Source organism: Rhinatrema bivittatum, chromosome 9, assembly GCF_901001135.1.
Source record: "Rhinatrema bivittatum chromosome 9, aRhiBiv1.1, whole genome shotgun sequence".
Classification (NCBI taxonomy): Eukaryota; Metazoa; Chordata; class Amphibia; order Gymnophiona; family Rhinatrematidae; genus Rhinatrema; species Rhinatrema bivittatum.
In genome coordinates, this window is record NC_042623.1 from 186,018,615 (window position 1) to 186,039,231 (window position 20,617).

The window sequence follows — 20,617 nt, forward strand, 5'->3', positions numbered from 1 at the left end:
GGTGTTCTCCCAGGACAGCAGGATGTTAGTCCTCACATATGGGTGACATCATCAGATGGAGCCCTGTCACGGAACTCTTTTGTCAAAGTTTCTAGAACTTTGACTGGCACCTACTGGGCATGCCCAGCAATGCACTGACCCTGCATCCAGCAGGGGCCCCCCTTCAGTCTCATTTGTAGCAAAATTACGAGCAAAAAATAAATAATAAAACTTAAGAGAACCCAACTCCGCGGGGTGGTGGGCGGGTTTCGTGAGGACTAACATCCTGCTGTCCCGGGAGAACACCTGTTACAGGTAAGCAACTCTGTTTTCTCCCAGGACAAGCAGGTGGATGGTAGTCCTCACATATGGGTGAATAGCAAGCTACAGGCTACGTCATACGAATAGACCAAGCAGCACCTAACATGTGCAAAGGCACAACAACTGGGGTGCTGTTGCCAAGGATGAGGCAGCCTGAAATTCACAGCGGGTCGAAGTAGGGATGAGTTGGGTTCCTACACTGGAAACAAATTTCTTAGGACAGACTGGTCAAAGACAGAGTCTTGTCGTCCAGCCTTGTCTAGGCAGTAGTGAGCTGCGAAGGTGTGGAGAGAACTCCATGTCGCAGCCCTGCAGATGTCAGCAATCAGTACTGAATGGTAGTGTGCTACTGACATTGCCATTGCTCTGACTGAATGTGCCTTCACTCGTCCCTGTAGTGGAAGGCCTGCTTGCTGGTAACAGAATGCGATGTAGTCTGCCAACCAGTTTGACAGTGTTTGCTTGCCCACCGCATTCCCAAGTTTGTTCTTATCAAAAGATACAAAGAGTTGGGTGGACTTCTGTAGGCTGTAGTGTGGTCTAAGTAAAACATAAGAGCATGCTTACAGTCCAACGTGTGGAGAGCTCGCTCACCTGGGTGAGCGTGAGTTATTGGAAAGAACCGATTTAAATGGAAATCAGTTACAACCTTAGGAAGGAATTTTGGGTGAGTGCAGAGAACCACTCGGTCATGGAGGAACCTTGGGTAGGATGAGTAGGTCACAAGGGCCTGTAATTCACTTACCCTGCGAGCAGTCATGATGGCTACTAGGAAAAGTACATTCCATGTAAGGTATCTAAGTTCGCAGAAGTGCATGGGCTCAAAAGGAGTGTGCATGACCCGTGCCAGTACAACATTGAGGTCCCATGAACACAAGAACACAAGAACATAAGAACATGCCATACTGGGTCAGACCAAGGGTCCATCAAGCCCAGCATCCTATTGCCAACAGTGGCCAATCCAGGCCATAAGAACCTGGCCAGTACCCAAAAACTAAGTCTATTCCATGTTACCGTTGCTAATGGCAGTGTCTATTCTCTAAGTGAACTTAATAGCAGGTAATGAACTTCTCCTCCAAGAACTTATCCAATCCTTTTTTAAACACAGCTATACTAACTGCACTAACCACATCCTCTGGCAGCAAATTCCAGAGTTTAATTGTGCGTTGAGTGAAAAAGAACTTTCTCCAATTAGTTTTAAATGTGCCACATGCTAACTTTATGGAGTGCCCCCTAGTCTTTCTATTATCCGAAAGAGTAAATAACCTATTCACATATACCCGTTCTAGACCTCTCATGATTTTAAACAACATAAGAACATAAGAAATTGCCATGCTGGGACAGACCAAGGGTCCATCAAGCCCAGCATCCTGTTTCCAACAGAGGCCAAAAACCAGGCCACAAGAACCTGGCAATTACCCAAACACTAAGAAGAACCCATGCTACTCATGCAATTAATAGCAGTGGCTATTCCCTAAGTATAATTGATTAATAGCCATTAATGGACTTCTCCTCCAAGAACTTATCCAAACCTTTTTTGAACCCAGCTACACTAACTACAAATTCCAGAGCTTTATTGTGCGTTGAGTGAAAAAGAATTTTCTCCGATTAGTCTTAAATGTGTTACTTGCTAACTTCATGGAATGCCCCCTAGTCCTTCTATTATTCGAAAGTGTAAATAACCGAGTCACATCTACTCGTTCAAGACCTCTCATGATCTTAAAGACCTCTATCATATCCCCCTCAGCCGTCTCTTCTCCAAGCTGAACAGCCCTAACCTCTTCAGCCTTTCCTCATAGGGATGCTGTTCCATCCCCTTTATCATTTTGGTTGCCCTTCTCTGTACCTTCTCCATCGCAACTATATCTTTTTTGAGATGCGGCGACCATAATTGTACACAGTATTCAAGGTGCGTTCTCACCATGGAGCGATACAGAGGCATTATGACATTTTCCGTTCTAGTAACCATTCCCTTCCTAATAATTCCTAACATTCTATTTGCTTTTTTGACTGCTGCAGCACACTGAGCCGACGATTTTAAAGTATTATCCACTATGATGCCTAGATCTTTTTCCTGGGTGGTAGCTCCTAACATGGAACCTAACATCGTGTAACTACAGCAAGGGTTATTTTTCCCTATGTGCATCACCTTGCACTTGTCCACATTAAATTTCATCTGCCATTTGGATGCCCAATCTTCCAGTCTTGCAAGGTCCTCCTGTAATGTATCACAGTCTGCCTGTGATTTAACTACTCTGAATAATTTTGTATCATCCGCAAATTTGATAACCTCACTCGTCGTATTCCTTTCCAGATCATGTATATATATATTGAAAAGCACCGGTCCCAATACAGATCCCTGAGGTACTCCACTGTTTACCCTTTTCCACTGAGAATATTGACCATTTAATCCTACTCTCTGTTTCCTGTCTTTTAACCAGTTTGTAATCCACGAAAGGACATCGCCTCCTATCCCATGACACCTCTATCATATCCCCCCTCAGCCGTCTCTTCTCCAAGCTGAAAAGTCCTAACCTCTTTAGTCTTTCCTCATAGGGGAGCTGTTCCATTCCCCTTATCATTTTGGTCACCCTTCTCTGTACCTTCTCCATCGCAATTATATCGTTTTTGAGATGCGGCGACCAGAATTGTACACAGTATTCAAGTTGCGGTCTCACCATGGAGCGATACAGAGGCATTATGACATTTTCCGTTTTGTTCACCATTCCCTTTCTAATGATTCCCAACATTCTGTTTGCTTTTTTGACTGCCGCAGCACACTGAACAGACGATTTCAATGTGTTATCCACTATGACGCATAGATCTCTTTCTTGGGTTGTAGCACCTAATATGGAACCCAACATTGTGTAATTATAGCATGGGTTATTTTTCCCTATATGCATCACCTTGCACTTATCCACATTAAATTTCATCTGCCATTTGGATGCCCAATTTTCCAGTCTCACAAGGTCTTCCTGCAATTTATCACAATCTGCTTGTGATTTAACTACTCTGAACAATTTTGTGTCATCTGCAAATTTGATTATCTCACTCGTCATATTTCTTTCCAGATCATTTATAAATATATTAAAAAGTAAGGGTCCCAATATAGATCCCTGAGGCACTCCACTGACTACACCCTTCCACTGAGAAAATTGTCCATTTAATCCTACTCTCTGTTTCCTGTCTTTTAGCCAGTTTGCAATCCACGAAAGGACATCGCCACCTATCCCATGACTTTTTACTTTTCCTAGAAGCCTCTCATGAGGAACTTTGTCAAACGCCTTCTGAAAATCCAAGTATACTACATCTACCGGTTCACCTTTATCCACATGTTTATTAACTCCTTCAAAAAAGTGAAGCAGATTTGTGAGGCAAGACTTGCCTTGGGTAAAGCCGTGCTGACTTTGTTCCATTAAACCATGTCTTTCTATATGTTCTGTGATTTTGATGTTTAGAACACTTTCCATTATTTTTCCTGGCACTGAAGTCAGGCTAACCGGTCTGTAGTTTCACGGATCGCCCCTGGAGCCCTTTTTAAATATTGGGGTTCCATTTGTTATCCTCCAGTCTTCAGGTACAATGGATGATTTTAATGATAGGTTACAAATTTTTACTAATAGGTCTGAAATTTCATTGTTTAGTTCCTTCAGAACTCTGAGGTGTATACCATCTGGTCCAGGTGATTTACTACTCTTCAGTTTGTCAATCAGGTCTATCACATCTTCTAGGTTCACCGTGATTTAATTCAGTCCATCTGAATCATTACCCATGAAAACCATGACCAGTGGCCATAGAGGAGGTTTAAGCTGTACTAAGCCTCTCATGAAGTGGCTCACCAGGGGTTGAACCGTTATCGGGACATCCCCTATTCCTTGATGGTAAGCAGAAATGGCACCAAGGTGCACTCGGATAGATGAAGTCTGGAGACCAGATTCCGAGAGGTGCCAGAGATAATCTAACAGACTCGATGTGGGGTAAGCAAAGGGATCCAAGCTCTTTTATGTGCACCACAAGGTAAATCTCTTCCATTTAGAACGTTAAGATTCCACGTCTAAGGCTTCCATGAAGCTACTAGGACTTGAGATACGTCACTTGAATGTTTGAGTGGTTGTAGAATCAACCTTTCAACATCCAGGCCGTCAGAGAGATGGCCTGGAGGTTCGGGTGGCGTAACTTACCGTGATTCTGTGTTATGAGGTTGGGCGACGGGCCCAGGCAAATGGGGTCCTGGACAGAAAGGTCGCAAAGTATGGGAAACCAAATTTGGCGCAGCCAGTACGGGTCTATGAGAATCATTAAGCCCCGGTCCTGTTGTAGCTTCATGAGAGTCTTGCTTATTAGCAGAACTGAAGGATACGCAGAAGCAGGCCTTTGTTCCAGGGACGGGCAAAGGCATCCCTGACTGGTGCATGTTGGTCCCTGTGCAGGGAGCAGAAGTTTTACACTTTGTGGTTGTGACTGGACGCAAAGAGGTCGATGGTCGGATGACCCCACTGGTGGAAGTGTCTGCTCGCAACCGAGGGATCCAGAGGCCATTCATGGGGCTGGAAACATTGGCTGAGGCGGTCCGCCAGTACGTTCTGTGTGCCCGCTAGATAAGTGGCTCACAGAAGAATGGAATGCGACAGGGCCCAGGCCCAAATCTGCACCGCCTCCTGGCAGAGCAGATAAAGGCCCATGCCCCCCTGTTTGTTAAGGTACCACATTGCAACTTGGTTGTCTGTGTTGCATCTGTCGGTCTTAGGCGGCTTCGACCTCTGGGTCTCACCTTTCTTCCTTCTCTCTCCAATAGCCTTGGGAAGATGGCTGCTGCCGCATCATCACACTGCTCTGCTCTCTCTGGCTTCCCTGGAATGGCTACGGCGATGGTGTTCGCCAAGTTTCTCCTGAGGGCCTCTTAGGGTGCGCGTGTGCACGCCACCCACGTCTTTATCCACGTCATGGCGGGAACCTCGGGGGCGGCCCCTCCAAGTGATGTCACGCCATCCAGGTATTTAGCCTGCCCTTCGTTTGCTAATGAACTGAGTTAGCAAGGATTGGATTTGCCTCTGGCCTAAGCTACTCTGCCGCTTCCTTGCTGCCGCTGGAAGTTCTCTCTGCCCTCCGGGGCCATGCACTTCTAACCTGGGTACCCGCTCCTCAGGGGCCCTATGCTTTCTTTCAGGTGCCTATCTGGGATACCGGGTACTCACTCCTCGAGGGCCTGCTCTCCCTGCCTTGGTGCCTGCAAACCAACTACTTCTGCCTGCCAGGATCTTCATCAAATACAGCTATCTATTCAGTGAGTAAACTAACCTTGTCAGCTTGTCTCACCTTCAGCTTCAGCGCTGCGAGTCTTCATCCGGGACTCTCTCCTCTACCCAGCGCAGTCTACCATCATTGGAGTGTGGGATGGGATGGGTCTCCTCTGCTCAGGACCCCTGGACTACTCTACTGGGTTACCTCACTGCTGCCACCTCCTGGGCAATACCACCAAGCTGTATAATAAACACGAATTTTCCATGTCTGTGTGTATAGAGTCTAGCCTAGTACTGTGGTTCCTCACGGGGCTCCTCCCCGTGGGAGTCGCCATCTCTGCAGTACCCAAGAATCCACTCAAACACCTCGAAACCATAACAGTCTGCTTGAATCAGGACAACTTTGTTGGAGAGGCAGTCCTGAAATGCATAAAGGGCATACCACATTGTTCGAAGCTCCAGAAAGTTGATTTGATGGGTCGCTTCGGCTGTAGTCCGTCCCTTGAGTTTGAAGGCCTTGGATGTGGGCTTCCCAACCTAGGTTGGAGGCGTCCATAGTTAAGGTCACCTGAGGAATCAGTTGCTGGAAAGGAAGACCCACTTGTAAGTTGGCTTTGTGTGTCCACCAGGCAAGGGACAGACAAAGCTGGCTGGTTATGTGTACCAGGGATGACAGCGGTTGAGTAGCTTGTCACCACTGGAATTTTAGAGTCCATTGGGTCACTCTCATGGCAAGGTGTGCCATAGCGGTGACATGGACTGTGTGTTGATGCCATGTGGCCGAGCAACCTGAGTAGCTGGCCAGCTGAGGCTCTTTTCTGACGGCGGATAAAGCTGGCAAGGTTGGATAGCGTAATCACATGGTTGTTGGGTAAGAATGCTCTGGACAGTGTCATGTCTAGGTCTGCTCCTATTAAGGAGAGAAGATGACAACTGGGATTTGGGGTAATTGATTAGAAATCCCAATGAGTTTAGAAGCCTTATGGTAAGACTGAGAGAGTCGAGGGCTCCTTGTTTTGACTGACTTTTTATGAGCCAGTCGTCCAGGTATGGAAAAACGTATAAGCCTCTGGTGTGTAACTGCACAGCCACGACTGCCAGGCACTTCGTAAAGACTCAAGGCGCCGAGGCTAGGCTGAAGTACCTTGTATTGATAGTGATGTGACCCACCACGAATTGCAGATATTTGCAATGAGGAGGGGAGATCTCAATATGGGCGTATGCGTCTTGAAGGTCCAGAGAGCAGAGCCAATCCCCTTGATGAAGTAGAGGAAGCATGGTGCCCAGGGATACCATTCTGAACTGTTCCTTGCGATGAAATGTATTCAAGGCACGGAGGCCGCCGGTCTTTTTTTGGAATTAGGAAATATCTGGAGTAGAACCCTTTTCCCTGCTGATTCAGTGGAACTTGTTCCATGGCTCTGACCGACAGAAGGGTTGAGAGCTCTGACTCGAGTTTTCCAGTGTGGTCATCCCAACTCCAGGATGGATTGGGTGGGAAGTCCAGGGGTATTTTTGAAAAATTTAGACGGTAACCGTGGGTTACGATGGACAGTACCCACTGGTCTGTGGTGATTGGATGCCAATTTGTTGCAAAGTGGCACAGGCGGCCCCCCACTGGAATATGGCTGCTGCTCTCTGGGAAAGAGTCAAAATCCAAATGCGGGGCCAGCTTGTGGAGCTGGCTGTGGTCTAGATGTTCTAGTTTGGCACACATATCCCCTCTGAGGTGCCCGAGCTGGTCGTGCACGGGACGCAGGAGGGTAACATCTGCGTGGCCTGTAGAATTGTTTCTTGGGTTCGCTACACATGGGCGGAAGGAACATATGGGGAGACAGTTGACAATTGGTGCAGGTTCTCATGATGGTCCTTTAACTGGGCCCCTGTGTCCGGGATCTTATCCCTGAACAGGTTGTCTCTGGTATAGGATAGATCTGCCAGTTTGTCCTGCACTTCCAGACGAAGGTCTGAGACCTTAAGCCAGGCCCAGCATCTAGCACTGATGCCCGCTGCTGAGACTCTGGATGCTGTTTCAAAAGAATCGTAGGCAGCTCTGACTTCATGTTTACCTGCTTCCATTCCTTTTTGCAGGATGGAGGACAAGGCTTCTTGTTCTTGCTGTGGAACTGTCTCTGCAATCTCTTGGACTTGTTTCCAGAGATTTATATTATATTGGGTCATGTATAGTTGCTATATCAACATGGAACCTTGGAAAATCCTTCATCCCAACTCATCCAATGCTTTCTGTTCCTTACCAAGAGGGACAGAGGAATGTGGACATGACCGGTTGGCCTTTTTCTGAGCTGATTCCACAACTACAGGCAGCTGACTCTTTTGAAAACCTGGGTCTTGTTGAACCAGGTAGGTAGCATCTGTCTTTTTATTGACAGGAGGTATCGTACCTGGATGTTCCCACAGGTGGTGTATGAGGTCCAAAAGAACTTCATGGACCGGTATTGCCATTATTTTTTTTGGAGAACCTTATATCATATAACATAAATGATTTAAAACACACATTTATTAAGAAAGACACATCTTAATGTAAACCCACATATACAATCATACATTTAAAAACATCACAAACATGAAAGTCATATAGGCAGAGAATATTTATAGATATAATGTAATCATAAACAATATAACATTCAAATGAATCTTCCCATATATTGTATTAAAGTGCTTCTAAGTGCAAATTCTCGTAGCTTTCAGCTGCACAGCTCTCCTCCGTTAAATTCTCATGGCTTTGAGCTTCACAGTTCTCCTTCATTAATCACTGCCATAATGAAATTCACTTGAGTACTACCCGTCACTACTCCCGATACTACTCCCGACGAAGATCTCCGTTTCACCTGACAAGCAGGCTTCCTCAGGGGAAACGTCTAATATCCCTGCAACAATCAAACAAAACCATTTACCTCATCCCACATAAAACAAATAACACCATATCGCTTTAACTATAAATCCTTACCATGTGAATCCAACCAAGGGACACACAAAAATTGTTATCCAAGTCACGAATTTCTTCAAAAATCTTTAATTCACTTGAACTTCATCAGAGCTTTATATCCATTCTTCAATTTGGTCACAAAACTGCAAACCACAAGCATTATTTTAAATAATCAAAGTTTAAAGAAATGAGAGACAGCATACAGCCTGAACAAACGCTACCACCACATACCTTCAAAAAGTGGAAGTGACATCATCACTTCCTTTCTGCAAGGATCTCCATTCTACACACCTACTGCTATGCCTATTTATTTATTTATTTATTTAAAGTCTCTTTTATACTGATGACCGTTCACACATCGCATCGGTTTACAATTAAACAGTAACAGATGGGCGGAAACCCTTACATATAACATTGTAAAACAGCGTAACTTTTGGGCGGGGCCCTTACATGTAACTGATAAAAAGGAGGCTAAAACTTGGAAGGGTATAGAGCTGACTATACTGGGCAGAGTCCATGTAGTCAATAAATAGATACAGCATAATCACTATATACATATAAGAACAAAACTATATACAATAGATAATGACATAAATACTCTATATATAGTCCTCAACCACCTCAACTACCAATTAAAGAACTTAATAAATTCACTCATCAACCAGAATCCGATACTGCAGATACTAGAGGGAACCACACAGTCAACCCGTCATAATAGATCTGTACCAAAGCTCTCTAAAAGGGTCACCAATAGATTGCAACGAAAAGTGAACTTCCATCCCTACAATTATTTAATGAAAGCCCCCCACTCAATTGGACCGTTGAGTCCGTGTGGACTCACAGTATCCCAATTGAAAATGTAACGTTGTTCAACCCGTCTTAAAATAGCTGATAAATCACCCCCAAACTGAAGTTTGATCTTTTTGATAATAAAGAATTTTAATTCTTCTATCGAGTGACTGTTATCACTCCAGTGTTTGACTAATGGAGCATTCTCAACACATGACCTAATCCTGCTTCTATGTTCCCCAATACGTAATTTGATAGCTCTAGCGGTTTGCCCAATATAAATAAGCTGACATGGACAGATGATTGCATAAATCACGCCATTGGAAGTGCAAGTAAACCTTTCAGGAATCACATAAGGCTGACTCAAATTCGAATGATAAAACACTTTCAATGGTAACACATGCTCACAAACGGAACATAATCCACAAGCAAATTGACCCCGTTCAAAATCTGCTCCACTATCCAGGCTCCCACCGAGCTTTAAATTATCCCATAAGTTCTTCCGTTTTTTCAAAGAGAAAATAGGTTCATCAACAAAAATGTTCAATGGAGATAATACATGCCAATATTTCTTAACAATGTCTTTAATTTGAGCAGCCTTAGTTGAATAAGGAATAGTACAAACCATTCGAGAAAGAGGCTCCTTCTGCGAATTAATCAACAAATTATCCCTGTTAGAAAACAAGGCACGTTTGTATGCCTTTTTTAAAACAGAGTTTGAGTAACCACGGTTCTTAAATCTGGTATTCAATTTTTCAGATTGTATTTTAAATTCATCGGTGGAGGTACATAAACGCCTGTATCTAAGGAACTGTCCCACTGGTATGTTATTCTTCAATTGCAGCGGATGAAATCTACGAGAATGCAAAAGCGTGTTTTTATCCGTGGGTTTCCTGTATACAGTGGTCATTATCTGAAAGTCCTGTAAAAATACCTTCATATCTAAAAAAGAAACAACATGTTTATCCATAGTTACTGAGAATTTCAAATTTGGATCACCACAGTTAATAACATGAAAAAATTTTTCCAGATCCTCAACTTCCCCTTTCCAAACCATAAAAACGTCATCTATATATCTCCCCCACCAAAGAACCTGTGTATACCAGTTAGAAGAATAAACTACTCGTTGTTCGAATGCTGCCACATAAAGACATGCTAAAGTAGGCGCGATAGGTGAACCCATGGGGATTCCTTTGACTTGCAGAAAAAATCGAGACTTATATGAGAAATAACTGTTAAATAGTGTAATCTCTGCTATAGTTGCAATCTATTGGTGATCCTTTTAGAGAGCTTTGGTACAGATCTATTATGACGGGTTGACTGTGTGGTTCCCTCTAGTATCTGCAGTATCGGATTCTGGTTGATGAGTGAATTTATTAAGTTCTTTAATTGGTAGTTGAGGTGGTTGAGGACTATATATAGAGTAGGCATAGCAGTAGGTGTGTAGAATGGAGATCCTTGCAGAAAGGAAGTGATGATGTCACTTCCACTTTTTGAAGGTATGTGGTGGTAGCGTTTGTTCAGGCTGTATGCTGTCTCTCATTTCTTTAAACTTTGATTATTTAAAATAATGCTTGTGGTTTGCAGTTTTGTGACCAAATTGAAGAATGGATATAAAGCTCTGATGAAGTTCAAGTGAATTAAAGATTTTTTAAGAAATTCGTGACTTGGATAACAATTTTTGTGTGTCCCTTGGTTGGATTCACATGGTAAGGATTTATAGTTAAAGCGATATGGTGTTATTTGTTTTATGTGGGATGAGGTAAATGGTTTTGTTTGATTGTTGCAGGGATATTAGACGTTTCCCCTGAGGAAGCCTGCTTGTCAGGTGAAACGGAGATCTTCGTCGGGAGTAGTATCGGGAGTAGTGACGGGTAGTACTCAAGTGAATTTCATTATGGCAGTGATTAATGAAGGAGAACTGTGAAGCTCAAAGCCATGAGAATTTAACGGAGGAGAGCTGTGCAGCTGAAAGCTACGAGAATTTGCACTTAGAAGCACTTTAATACAATATATGGGAAGATTCATTTGAATGTTATATTGTTTATGATTACATTATATCTATAAATATTCTCTGCCTATATGACTTTCATGTTTGTGATGTTTTTAAATGTATGATTGTATATGTGGGTTTACATTAAGATGTGTCTTTCTTAATAAATGTGTGTTTTAAATCATTTATGTTATATGATATAAGGTTCTCCTTATTTGGGTAATTGTGTATATTGGGGAACCAATTTTGATTATTTTCCCTCGGTTATTGTATACCTTGATTATTTTTTTTGGAGCATCTACAAATTGTAAGACCTCCAACATTTTATGGCGAGCATCTTCCTCCGTGACCAGTGTAAAAGGTATAGTCTCAGACATCTCTTTTACAAAACTGGCAAAGGAGAAGTCTTCTGGAGGAGATTGTCGCCTTTCCTTCAGCAGTGAAGGCTCTGAGAGTAAGTCCTCGGATGTCCGTGATGAATCATCTGAGGATGCATCGTCCCATGAATTATAGGGAGTTTCATCTTCTCCCGGTACAGCTCCCGATGGAGGAAGCATGCCAAAGCCGAGAGGGCGGGAGGCATCGATGGAATCAGCACCGGGGCAGATGAGGTGTGCTTGGGTATTGGTAGCCCCGATAGCCCTGGTATGAGCTCCAGCATCGACGGTTCCCATGGAGGGACGTGGCTGGGAATTGATCCTTCCTCCTCCGAGAACCCCAGTACTGGAATCAGGACCTTGGAGGCCTCGATTGACGACTCGATGCCAGCATGTCCAGTGGCAGAGGAGTCGATAAGGCACTGATAAGCGTATCGAGGTGCTCGAGGAGCGGTGCCACCAGTTGAGGGAGCTGATTCCAGAGCCAGTATGGGGGCTGGCCCCTGCAGCAACTGGAAGCCTCGTAAGGCTTTCAGCACTGCCTCTTGGACCATGTGGTCCAATTCCTCTTGGGAAACCGGCATGGGTGGCACAGCGATTGGGGTAGGAGGCAGGCTAGGCATCACTGGAGCCTCCACGGGGGAACACCTAAGGGTCCCGGGTCCAGAGGAGTATGGGGGCTCCTCTCCCTGGGCACTTTTCGCAGAGCGGCTCGATGGAAGTCGATGCCACTGCAGTATCGGTGCCGGCACCAGTCTGGGATGCCCGTCGGTGCCAGGGTCGATGTTTCCCTCTGTGCTCGGTCCGGTCTTTCCCCGGAACCGAGGACGATGATGCCAATTTTCTCGATGAAGTCGATGACGGACGGTCACCCTGTCCACAGTGCTCCTGGCGTATTGTCTCCGAGGTCGATGGACCCTCCATGATTGGTGGCGCTTGAACCTGCATTGACGGAGCAATCTGTTTTGAAGCAAACAACTGCTCCATTTTGTCCAGGCGAGCACGACGGCCTTTGGTGGTCATTTGTGCACAACTAGGGCATCGACGAACATCATGCAAGGGGCCTAAGCACAAAACACATACTTCATGCAGGTCCGTTATGGACATGGTCCTTGGACACTCGCAACATTTTTTAAACCCGGTTGCCATGTTAAAATTTGGTGGGCGTGCAGTCGGTGACCGTCGAGCACTGAAGCGGTAAGCTGCTGGGAACCGACTGCAAATACCGGAAAAAACACTGAGCTTTGGAGGGAACAGAGCACGATGGGGGACCCCGTTGAGGGAATTTTTAAGAAGGTAAACTTCAAATAGTTACATGAGGAAAGTTGTGAGAAATTTCTCACAGAGCTCCTAAACCGTGAGGCAACTGCTGAGCAGAAAAAAAAGAGACTGAAGGGGGGGGACCCCAGCTGGTCGCAGGGTTAATGGCATGCTGGGCATGCTCAGTGTGCCAGTCAACGTTCTAGAAACTTTGACAAAAGTGTTCCGTGACAGGGCTCCATCTGATGATGTCACCCATATGTGAGGACTAACATCCTGCTGTCCTGGGGGAATTGGTGTAATCCTTTCCTGAGCTTGGGGTGTGCAGTGGAAGGGGTGGAATTAGGATGAAACCAAAACACAATGTAAAACTCTCCAGTAAGGAGCGGATGCCTGAGAATTAGGCCCAAAATATATAAACCCTGATTGGTATAACATGTAACTAGTATAGATTCAAAAGGACCTGTTATATAGATGTCAGAGAAGATGGGAAATCTGAGTGTACCTTCATACGATGCTGTACTTAATACGGCTATCGTGACTGTAAGCCTCTGCAAGGGCTTTGAAAATCATTAGGTACCCCAGTGTTAGATGAAAACTCTTTAAAGTGCTCACTGTCCACTTTGAGATTGATGCTATGATGATCACATGAATGCCACTATAATGATCACTTATCTTTAACTTGTGGTCGGACTTGCTTCAGCCGACATCCAGATGTTTCGGAGACTGGCTCCTTCTTCAAGGGCTGGTTGTTCACAAGAGAGACCCGTGGAACATTAGTTATTGTAGCAGTGATGATTCATCAATTGTGGACTTGTTCAATTATATGGCGGTCCGCAGGAGCAGCCATCAGTCTCACACGGAGCTTCACGGACCGCCATATAATTGAACAAGTCCACAATTGATGAATCATCACTGCTACAATAACTAATGTTCCACGGGTCTCTCTTGTGAACAACCAGCCCTTGAAGAAGGAGCCAGTCTCCGAAACATCTGGATGTCAGCTGAAGCAAGTCCGACCACAAAGTTAAAGATAAGTGATCATTATAGTGGCATTCATGTGATCATCATAGCATCAATCTCAAAGTGGACAGTGAGCACTTTAAAGAGTTTTCATCTAACACTGGGGTACCTAATGATTTTCAAAGCCCTTGCAGAGGCTTACAGTCACGATAGCCGTATTAAGTACAGCATCGTATGAAGGTACACTCAGATTTCCCATCTTCTCTGAGAATTAGGCCCTCCATGTCGGTATTTAACCCCGTAGCTCCAGTATAGCCAAAAGACAAAGCCCAGTGCAAACCCTTTGTCCCTTGCAATGGTGGGAAAAGGGAACATAGCAACGTGACAATTATTCGGCAAATGGAAAGGCAATGAACCAAATGCAGGAAATAAACCTGGGGGAGCAGAGCACAAGGAAGTTTAACATAAGCAGCATGGTGAAAAAATTTGCATAAACCAGACCGCAGGCAGTGGCATTATGTTCAGTAATGCGATAAAACCAGAGGTCTTTCCCAGTTAAGTCCGAGGCAAAGCAGAAGCTGTGACATAGTAACACACTAAATGACGCCTGATAAATATTAAACTGGACCTTCCAGTCTGCCCATAAGAGATCTGCACACATACAGATCTTCACGGGGAGCCAGGGACCACCCTCCTCCCTCTTCCCCCATGTGCCTTTCAGGTTGTAATGGCCCCCTCCTTCTACAACTTCCTTTCCACCGGAAAAATCTTTGCTTCTTTTGCGTGAATACCTTTCAAGTATCGGCCGCCCATGAATGCCTTAAATTCTGCATAATTTTCACAGCAGATTTATGTGCACTTGGGGACCTCATTGACATTAGGGATGTGAATCGTTTTAGGACGATTAAAATTATCGTCCGATAATTTTAATATCGTCTTAAACCGTTATGGAACACAATACAATAGAGATTCTAACGATTTATCGTTATAAATCGTTAGAATCGTGAGCCGGCACACTAAAACCCCCTAAAACCCACCCCCGACCCTTTAAATTAAATCCCCCACCCTCCCGAACCCCCCCCAAATGAGTTAAATAACCTGCGGGTCCAGCGGCAGTCCGGAACGGCAGCGGTCCGGAACGGGCTCCTGCTCCTGAATCTTGTTGTCTTCAGCCGGCGCCATTTTCCAAAATGGCGCCGAAAAATGGCGGCGGCCATAGACGAACACGATTGGACGGCAGGAGGTCCTTCCGGACCCCCGCTGGACTTTTGGCAAGTCTCGTGGGGGTCAGGAGGCCCCCCACAAGCTGGCCAAAAGTTCCTGGAGGTCCAGCGGGGGTCAGGGAGCGATTTCCCGCCGCGAATCGTTTTCGTACGGAAAATGGCGCCGGCCATACGCGTATGGCTGGCGCCATTTTCCGTATGGAAATGGCGCCGGCAGGAGATCGACTGCAGGAGGTCGTTCAGCGAGGCGCCAGAACCCTCGCTGAACGACCTCCTGCAGTCGATCTCCTGCCGGCGCCATTTTCCATATGGAAAATGGCGCCGGCCATACGCGTATGGCCGGCGCCATTTTCCGTACGAAAACGATTCGCGGCGGGAAATCGCTCCCTGACCCCCGCTGGACCTCCAGGAACTTTTGGCCAGCTTGTGGGGGGCCTCCTGACCCCCACGAGACTTGCCAAAAGTCCAGCGGGGGTCCGAAAGGACCTCCTGCCGTCCAATCGTGTTCGTCTATGGCCGCCGCCATTTTTCGGCGCCATTTTGGAAAATGGCGCCGGCTGAAGACAACAAGATTCAGGAGCAGGAGCCCGTTCCGGACCGCTGCCGTTCCGGACCGCCGCTGGACCCGCAGGTTATTTAACTCATTTGGGGGGGGTTCGGGAGGGTGGGGGATTTAATTTAAAGGGTTGGGGTGGGTTTTAGGGGGTTTTAATGTGCCGGTTTTGCGATTTTTAGATTTTTCACGATTTTTCACGATTTTTCACGATATTTTACCCCCCCAAACGGCAACAATACGATTCCCTCCCCCTCCCAGCCGAAATCGATCGTTAAGACGATCGAGGACACGATTCACATCCCTAATTGACATCCCCACCACGCTGTAGCCTTGTAGAAAAGCTTATGTGGTCAGCTAAGGAGCGGAGAACATGGCCGTCTATGCCAGGCACACACACACACACACACACACACACACACACCCTGTGAGGCTGCTGCAGTGGTTCTTTCCTGTGTGTCTATATATATTAGACAGCAAGCTCCAGAGGAGCCGCCCGTGCTGTCTTCCCATGTTACGCGTCTCCCTGGGATACCCGCATGAGCTCTGATGAGGATCTCAGCACAGCAGCACGTTTTTCTCCCTCCTCCCCTGGCCAATTTATGTAGATTCTTATAATGGTGGCCCTGGCTAAATAGGAGGAGCATTCATTAAACTTTAAAGACTTAAGATCTCTTCGTTCCAGAAAGAAAACTAAATTAAAGCAAAAAAAAAAATCTGTGTTACAGTTATCGAAATGTTTGGTAGTACCTGCTGTTTTAGAAATATAATAAAACTGAAGGAAGTCTTTAGGTCAATTGCTTTATTAAATAGTACATGACCAGAAATACAGAAATTATACCGCATGTCCAATAATCTAAGCACTACATTTATAAATCCAGGTTATAAATTATAAATACTCCAGATATGCTATATTCATAAACTTTGCTCAGATACAAAAAATATAAGTCCCCCAAACACAAATCTAAAGAAATATACAAAAATATATTATTCCTTTGTAGCAATATTCAGGCAGGAGCAAAACATATGTTGTGCAAAGATCTAGCTCATGGGATCACCACCAGCACATTCACCCTCTGTTTCTTATCCTTTGGCACAAGGGCAGGCAGTGTCGGTCCTCAAGGGCTGCAGGCTGGTTGGGTTTTCAAGATATCCACACCAAATATTCATGAGAGGCATCTGCACGCTCTGCCTCCACTGCATGCAAATGCATCTCATGAATATTTATTGTGGATGTCCTGAAAACCCTGACTGGCTTGAGACACACGAGGACCGGAGTTACCTACCCCCTGCTCTAGCAAGACAGTCCTTTGACTTCTTTCTCAATGTACAACTTTTCTCAGAAAAAAAATATATTTGGTCAAATATTTTCCAAAAAAAAAAACACCAAGCAATTAATTCTTCGCTAGATGAGGAGGTATGACATGAGGGCATAATTGCAATTTCTTCCCGGACTTCAGTGCATATGGATCTGTGAAGTTCAACAATCCAGCTAAGAGAGAGAAATACTCTCAGGCTTCGGGGGACCCCACTCCGGTTTTCAGAGAAGGTCTCTCTATTTTTGACTGAAAGATAAAACAGATAATTGCTCACAGTCATTAAAGTATAAGAACATAAGAACATAAAATATGCCATACTGAGTCAGACCAAGGGGCCATCAAGCCCAGCATCCTGTTTTCAACAGAGGCCAATCCAGGCCATAAGAACCTGGCAAGTACCCAAAAACTAAGAAGATCCCATGCTACTGATGCAATTAATAGCAGTGGCTATTCCCTAAGTAAACTTGATTAATAGCAGGTAATGGACTTCTCCTCCAAGAACTTATCCAAACCTTTTTCAAACCCAGCTACACTAACTGCAATAAGCACAGCCTCTGGCAACAAATTCCAGAGCTTTATTGTGCGTTGAGTGAAAAAGAACTTTCTCCGATTAGACTTAAATGTGCTACTTGCTAACTTCATGGCGTGACCCTAGTCCTTCTATTATTCGAAAGTGTAAATAACCGATTCACATCTACTCATTCTAGACCTCTCATGATTTTAAACACCTCTATCATATCCCCCCTCAGCCATCTCTTCTCCAAGCTGAAAAGTCCTAACCTGAGCTGTGTAATTGCACTCAGTCTTTCAGGCCTGCAGCCTCATGGAGAATCCCCTGTGTATTTTATGCCTAACAGTACTGCACATTGTTCCTTATCTTTATGGTTTTACTGTAAATCATCATATTAAAAACCAAAAGGTATATTAACTGAGAAGATCATGTGTATGTGGAATCCAGGGGCAGCAGAAGTCCAAGAATGGCTTTGAATCTGCCAAAGCTTTTGGAAGTGAATACGATAGGGCTGGAGGGTTGAAGAAGAAAAGCTCAAATCTCAGAAATACAGCTGAGGGTGTGTGTGTGTGTGTGTGTGTGTGTGGTAGTGGGGGAGGGGGGTTAGTGTGTGTGGTAGTGGGGGGGGTTAGTGTGTGTGGTAGTGGGGGGGGTTAGTGTTGATCTGGACTCTTCTTTCAGGGAAACATCTTTTTTTTTTTTTAAATTCTTTATTTATCATTTTCAAATTACAAGTTAGGAAACTTTACTTTAGGTAGTTTACATATATTGGATATAAAATAATATAATTTCAAATGAAATCTTACTACAGAAGAAAAAACAAATTTAATCCAATATCTATTTCCTCTAGTAATATTTATATATTGTAACATGATTGTAAACTTTACCTATTCATTCATAATACTGTTTACAAGAGAAAACCAGACTGAAGTTGGGGGCATAAGAAACAAAGTGGGAGTTCTTAAGAATCAATAATACATGAAATTGGCATTTAACATAGATCAAACTGGAACCAATACTAATTGCCTCTTAGACAGCCGGGGAAGATGTAATAGGTCTACGGGCATCCAAGAACTGCCGGAGCTGCTCTGGTTGAAAAAATATAAAGGATTCATCCCCTTTTCTTAGGCAGCATTTACAGGGATAACGAAGTATAAACACATATCCTAGAGCCACAACATCCTGCCTAAGAGAAAGAAATTCTTTCCTTCTAATCTGTGTAATTTGAGCCAAATCCGGATATATTCTAACTGCTTGTCCATAGAACATTAAAGGAAATTTTCTAAAGAAATTTCTCATCACTCCATTCAAATCTTGGACAGTAATAAACGCAACTAACAAAGTATTACGTTCTAAAACATCCGTTTCAGAATTTTCTAAAAAGCTGGTTAAGTTCATAGGAATAGATTGGGACGGAGGATTCCCTGTAGCAAAAGGTCTGTTGTTCAGAAACCTGCAAAAGTTTATTGAGGGCATATCTGCATCAGTATATCCCAGACCTTCCCTAAAGAGCCTCTTCAAAGTAATGAAGGGAATTTCACCAGCTACTTTGGGAAAGTTCAATATACGCAAATTAAGATGCCTGATGTTATTTTCCAGGAGTTCCAAACGTCGAGAACAGGCCATCTGCTCTCTAATCACTGTGGGAAATATGCGCTTGCCAGCAAGCCATTTCAGGGTTTAAACATTAACTTCCCTTCTCCCTGACATTTGCCTGAATAAAAGCATCACTTGTGCTTAAGCCTCTCTGCCTAGGAGAGGATACCTGACTTCATGTATTTCTCTGGCCTATAATTAATCCTGATAGCCTGAAAGAAGGGCTGGGTTTTCCCTAGTCAGAGGCAGGACAAAGTCAGGAGGTATAGATTTCAGCAGCCAATGATATGATCCGTGCACACCCCCTGAGCCAAAGCCAATGGTGTAATGACTCTTCTGTTGCTATGGGAAAGTAGCCAATCATGTAATGATACATCATCTGCCTTTGTATGAATGTACAATAAAAGGAAGAGGCTCGGGGAGGACAAACCCTCTTTGCCTTCTCTCTTCCTGCCTGCCATGAAAGCTGTCTGAGGCCTCTTCATTACTCCTATATCTGGTGACCCGCGACAGTGATGATAAACTCCATGCTTATTTCGGCTGGACATAGCCTAGGTACGTACCGTTCAACAGATTTGCAATCGTTAATATTTTTTAAAAAAGTACTTCTTTGTAATTTTTAAAAGAATTTCTCAGCAAGTTTGTTCCCCACACTCGTAAGAATGGGTAATGATTTGACTGTACAGCAGCGGCTACATGCCAGAAAGCTGCAGCAAATCATCAATAATCATTATTTCATCACCAGAAGAAAAATAGCGCAAGTCAGCCTGGGGGACTTAGAAAAATTAATAAGTGAAATAGCTTGCCGTTGCCCTTGGTATTCCATGGAGTCTGGAACTCTAAATACCCAGAATTGGATCTCAATCGGCAATTATCTTCATACGGCTCCCAGAGCTCCCATAAAGCTAAGATTAATCTGGCAAAAATGTACAGAAGCCATCGAACGCACAGAAAAAAAAAAGGTTTAAAAACAGCAGTTTCAAACCATGTGCTTTTAGAAGCAGGCAGACATACCCTTCCCCCATCTTCTCAGTCTTCCTCAGAGACAGCAAATTCTTTGTATCCTCAGCTCCCCATACCTACACCCAAAGCACAAGAAATTCACACCTTCCCCATCTCTTCAGAAAAGCAACCCTTGAGAACAATAGAGCCACCACCTGGCCTGGGTGGGGCGATTAGCATTGAATTTCAGCAGAAACTGCAGAAAGAAAACCTTACAGAAACAGAATTATTAGAAGGACTTCAAGCCTTCCCCATCCCAGAAAAGAACCATGAACAAAGGGGGACAGAAAATGAAATAGATCATCTGGAGACACACACTCACATGGCTCCTGTGGCTTCCTCTGCATCCACCAGGAAATAGAAAACACTGAGGTCAGAAAAACTAGCCTTCCTCCATCTTGCCTGCAACCCCCTTCCCCCACCACAAAGGGGATTAAAGAGCTGGGTGTGGCAGCAAGTGCCATGTGCAGTGACTATGCCCACAGGTCTTCAAAGAAATCAGCGTGTAAGACCTTGGGCCAAGCAGCTACACTCCTGCGTTACA

At 44.5% G+C, this 20,617-nt stretch overlaps 1 protein-coding gene across 1 annotated transcript in view; it reads right to left on the minus strand.

The window, feature by feature from the left end:
* Nucleotides 1–16,442: 16,442 nt before the first annotated feature.
* The window catches only part of MUC4 (mucin 4, cell surface associated), a 102,025-nt gene continuing 97,850 nt past the window's right edge, over nucleotides 16,443–20,617 (minus strand). The window contains exon 29 of the mRNA XM_029616199.1: nucleotides 16,443–17,210. Within this exon, the coding sequence (XP_029472059.1) occupies nucleotides 17,157–17,210 (54 nt within the window). The 3' untranslated portion in view covers nucleotides 16,443–17,156. The remainder of the gene's footprint in view (nucleotides 17,211–20,617) is intronic.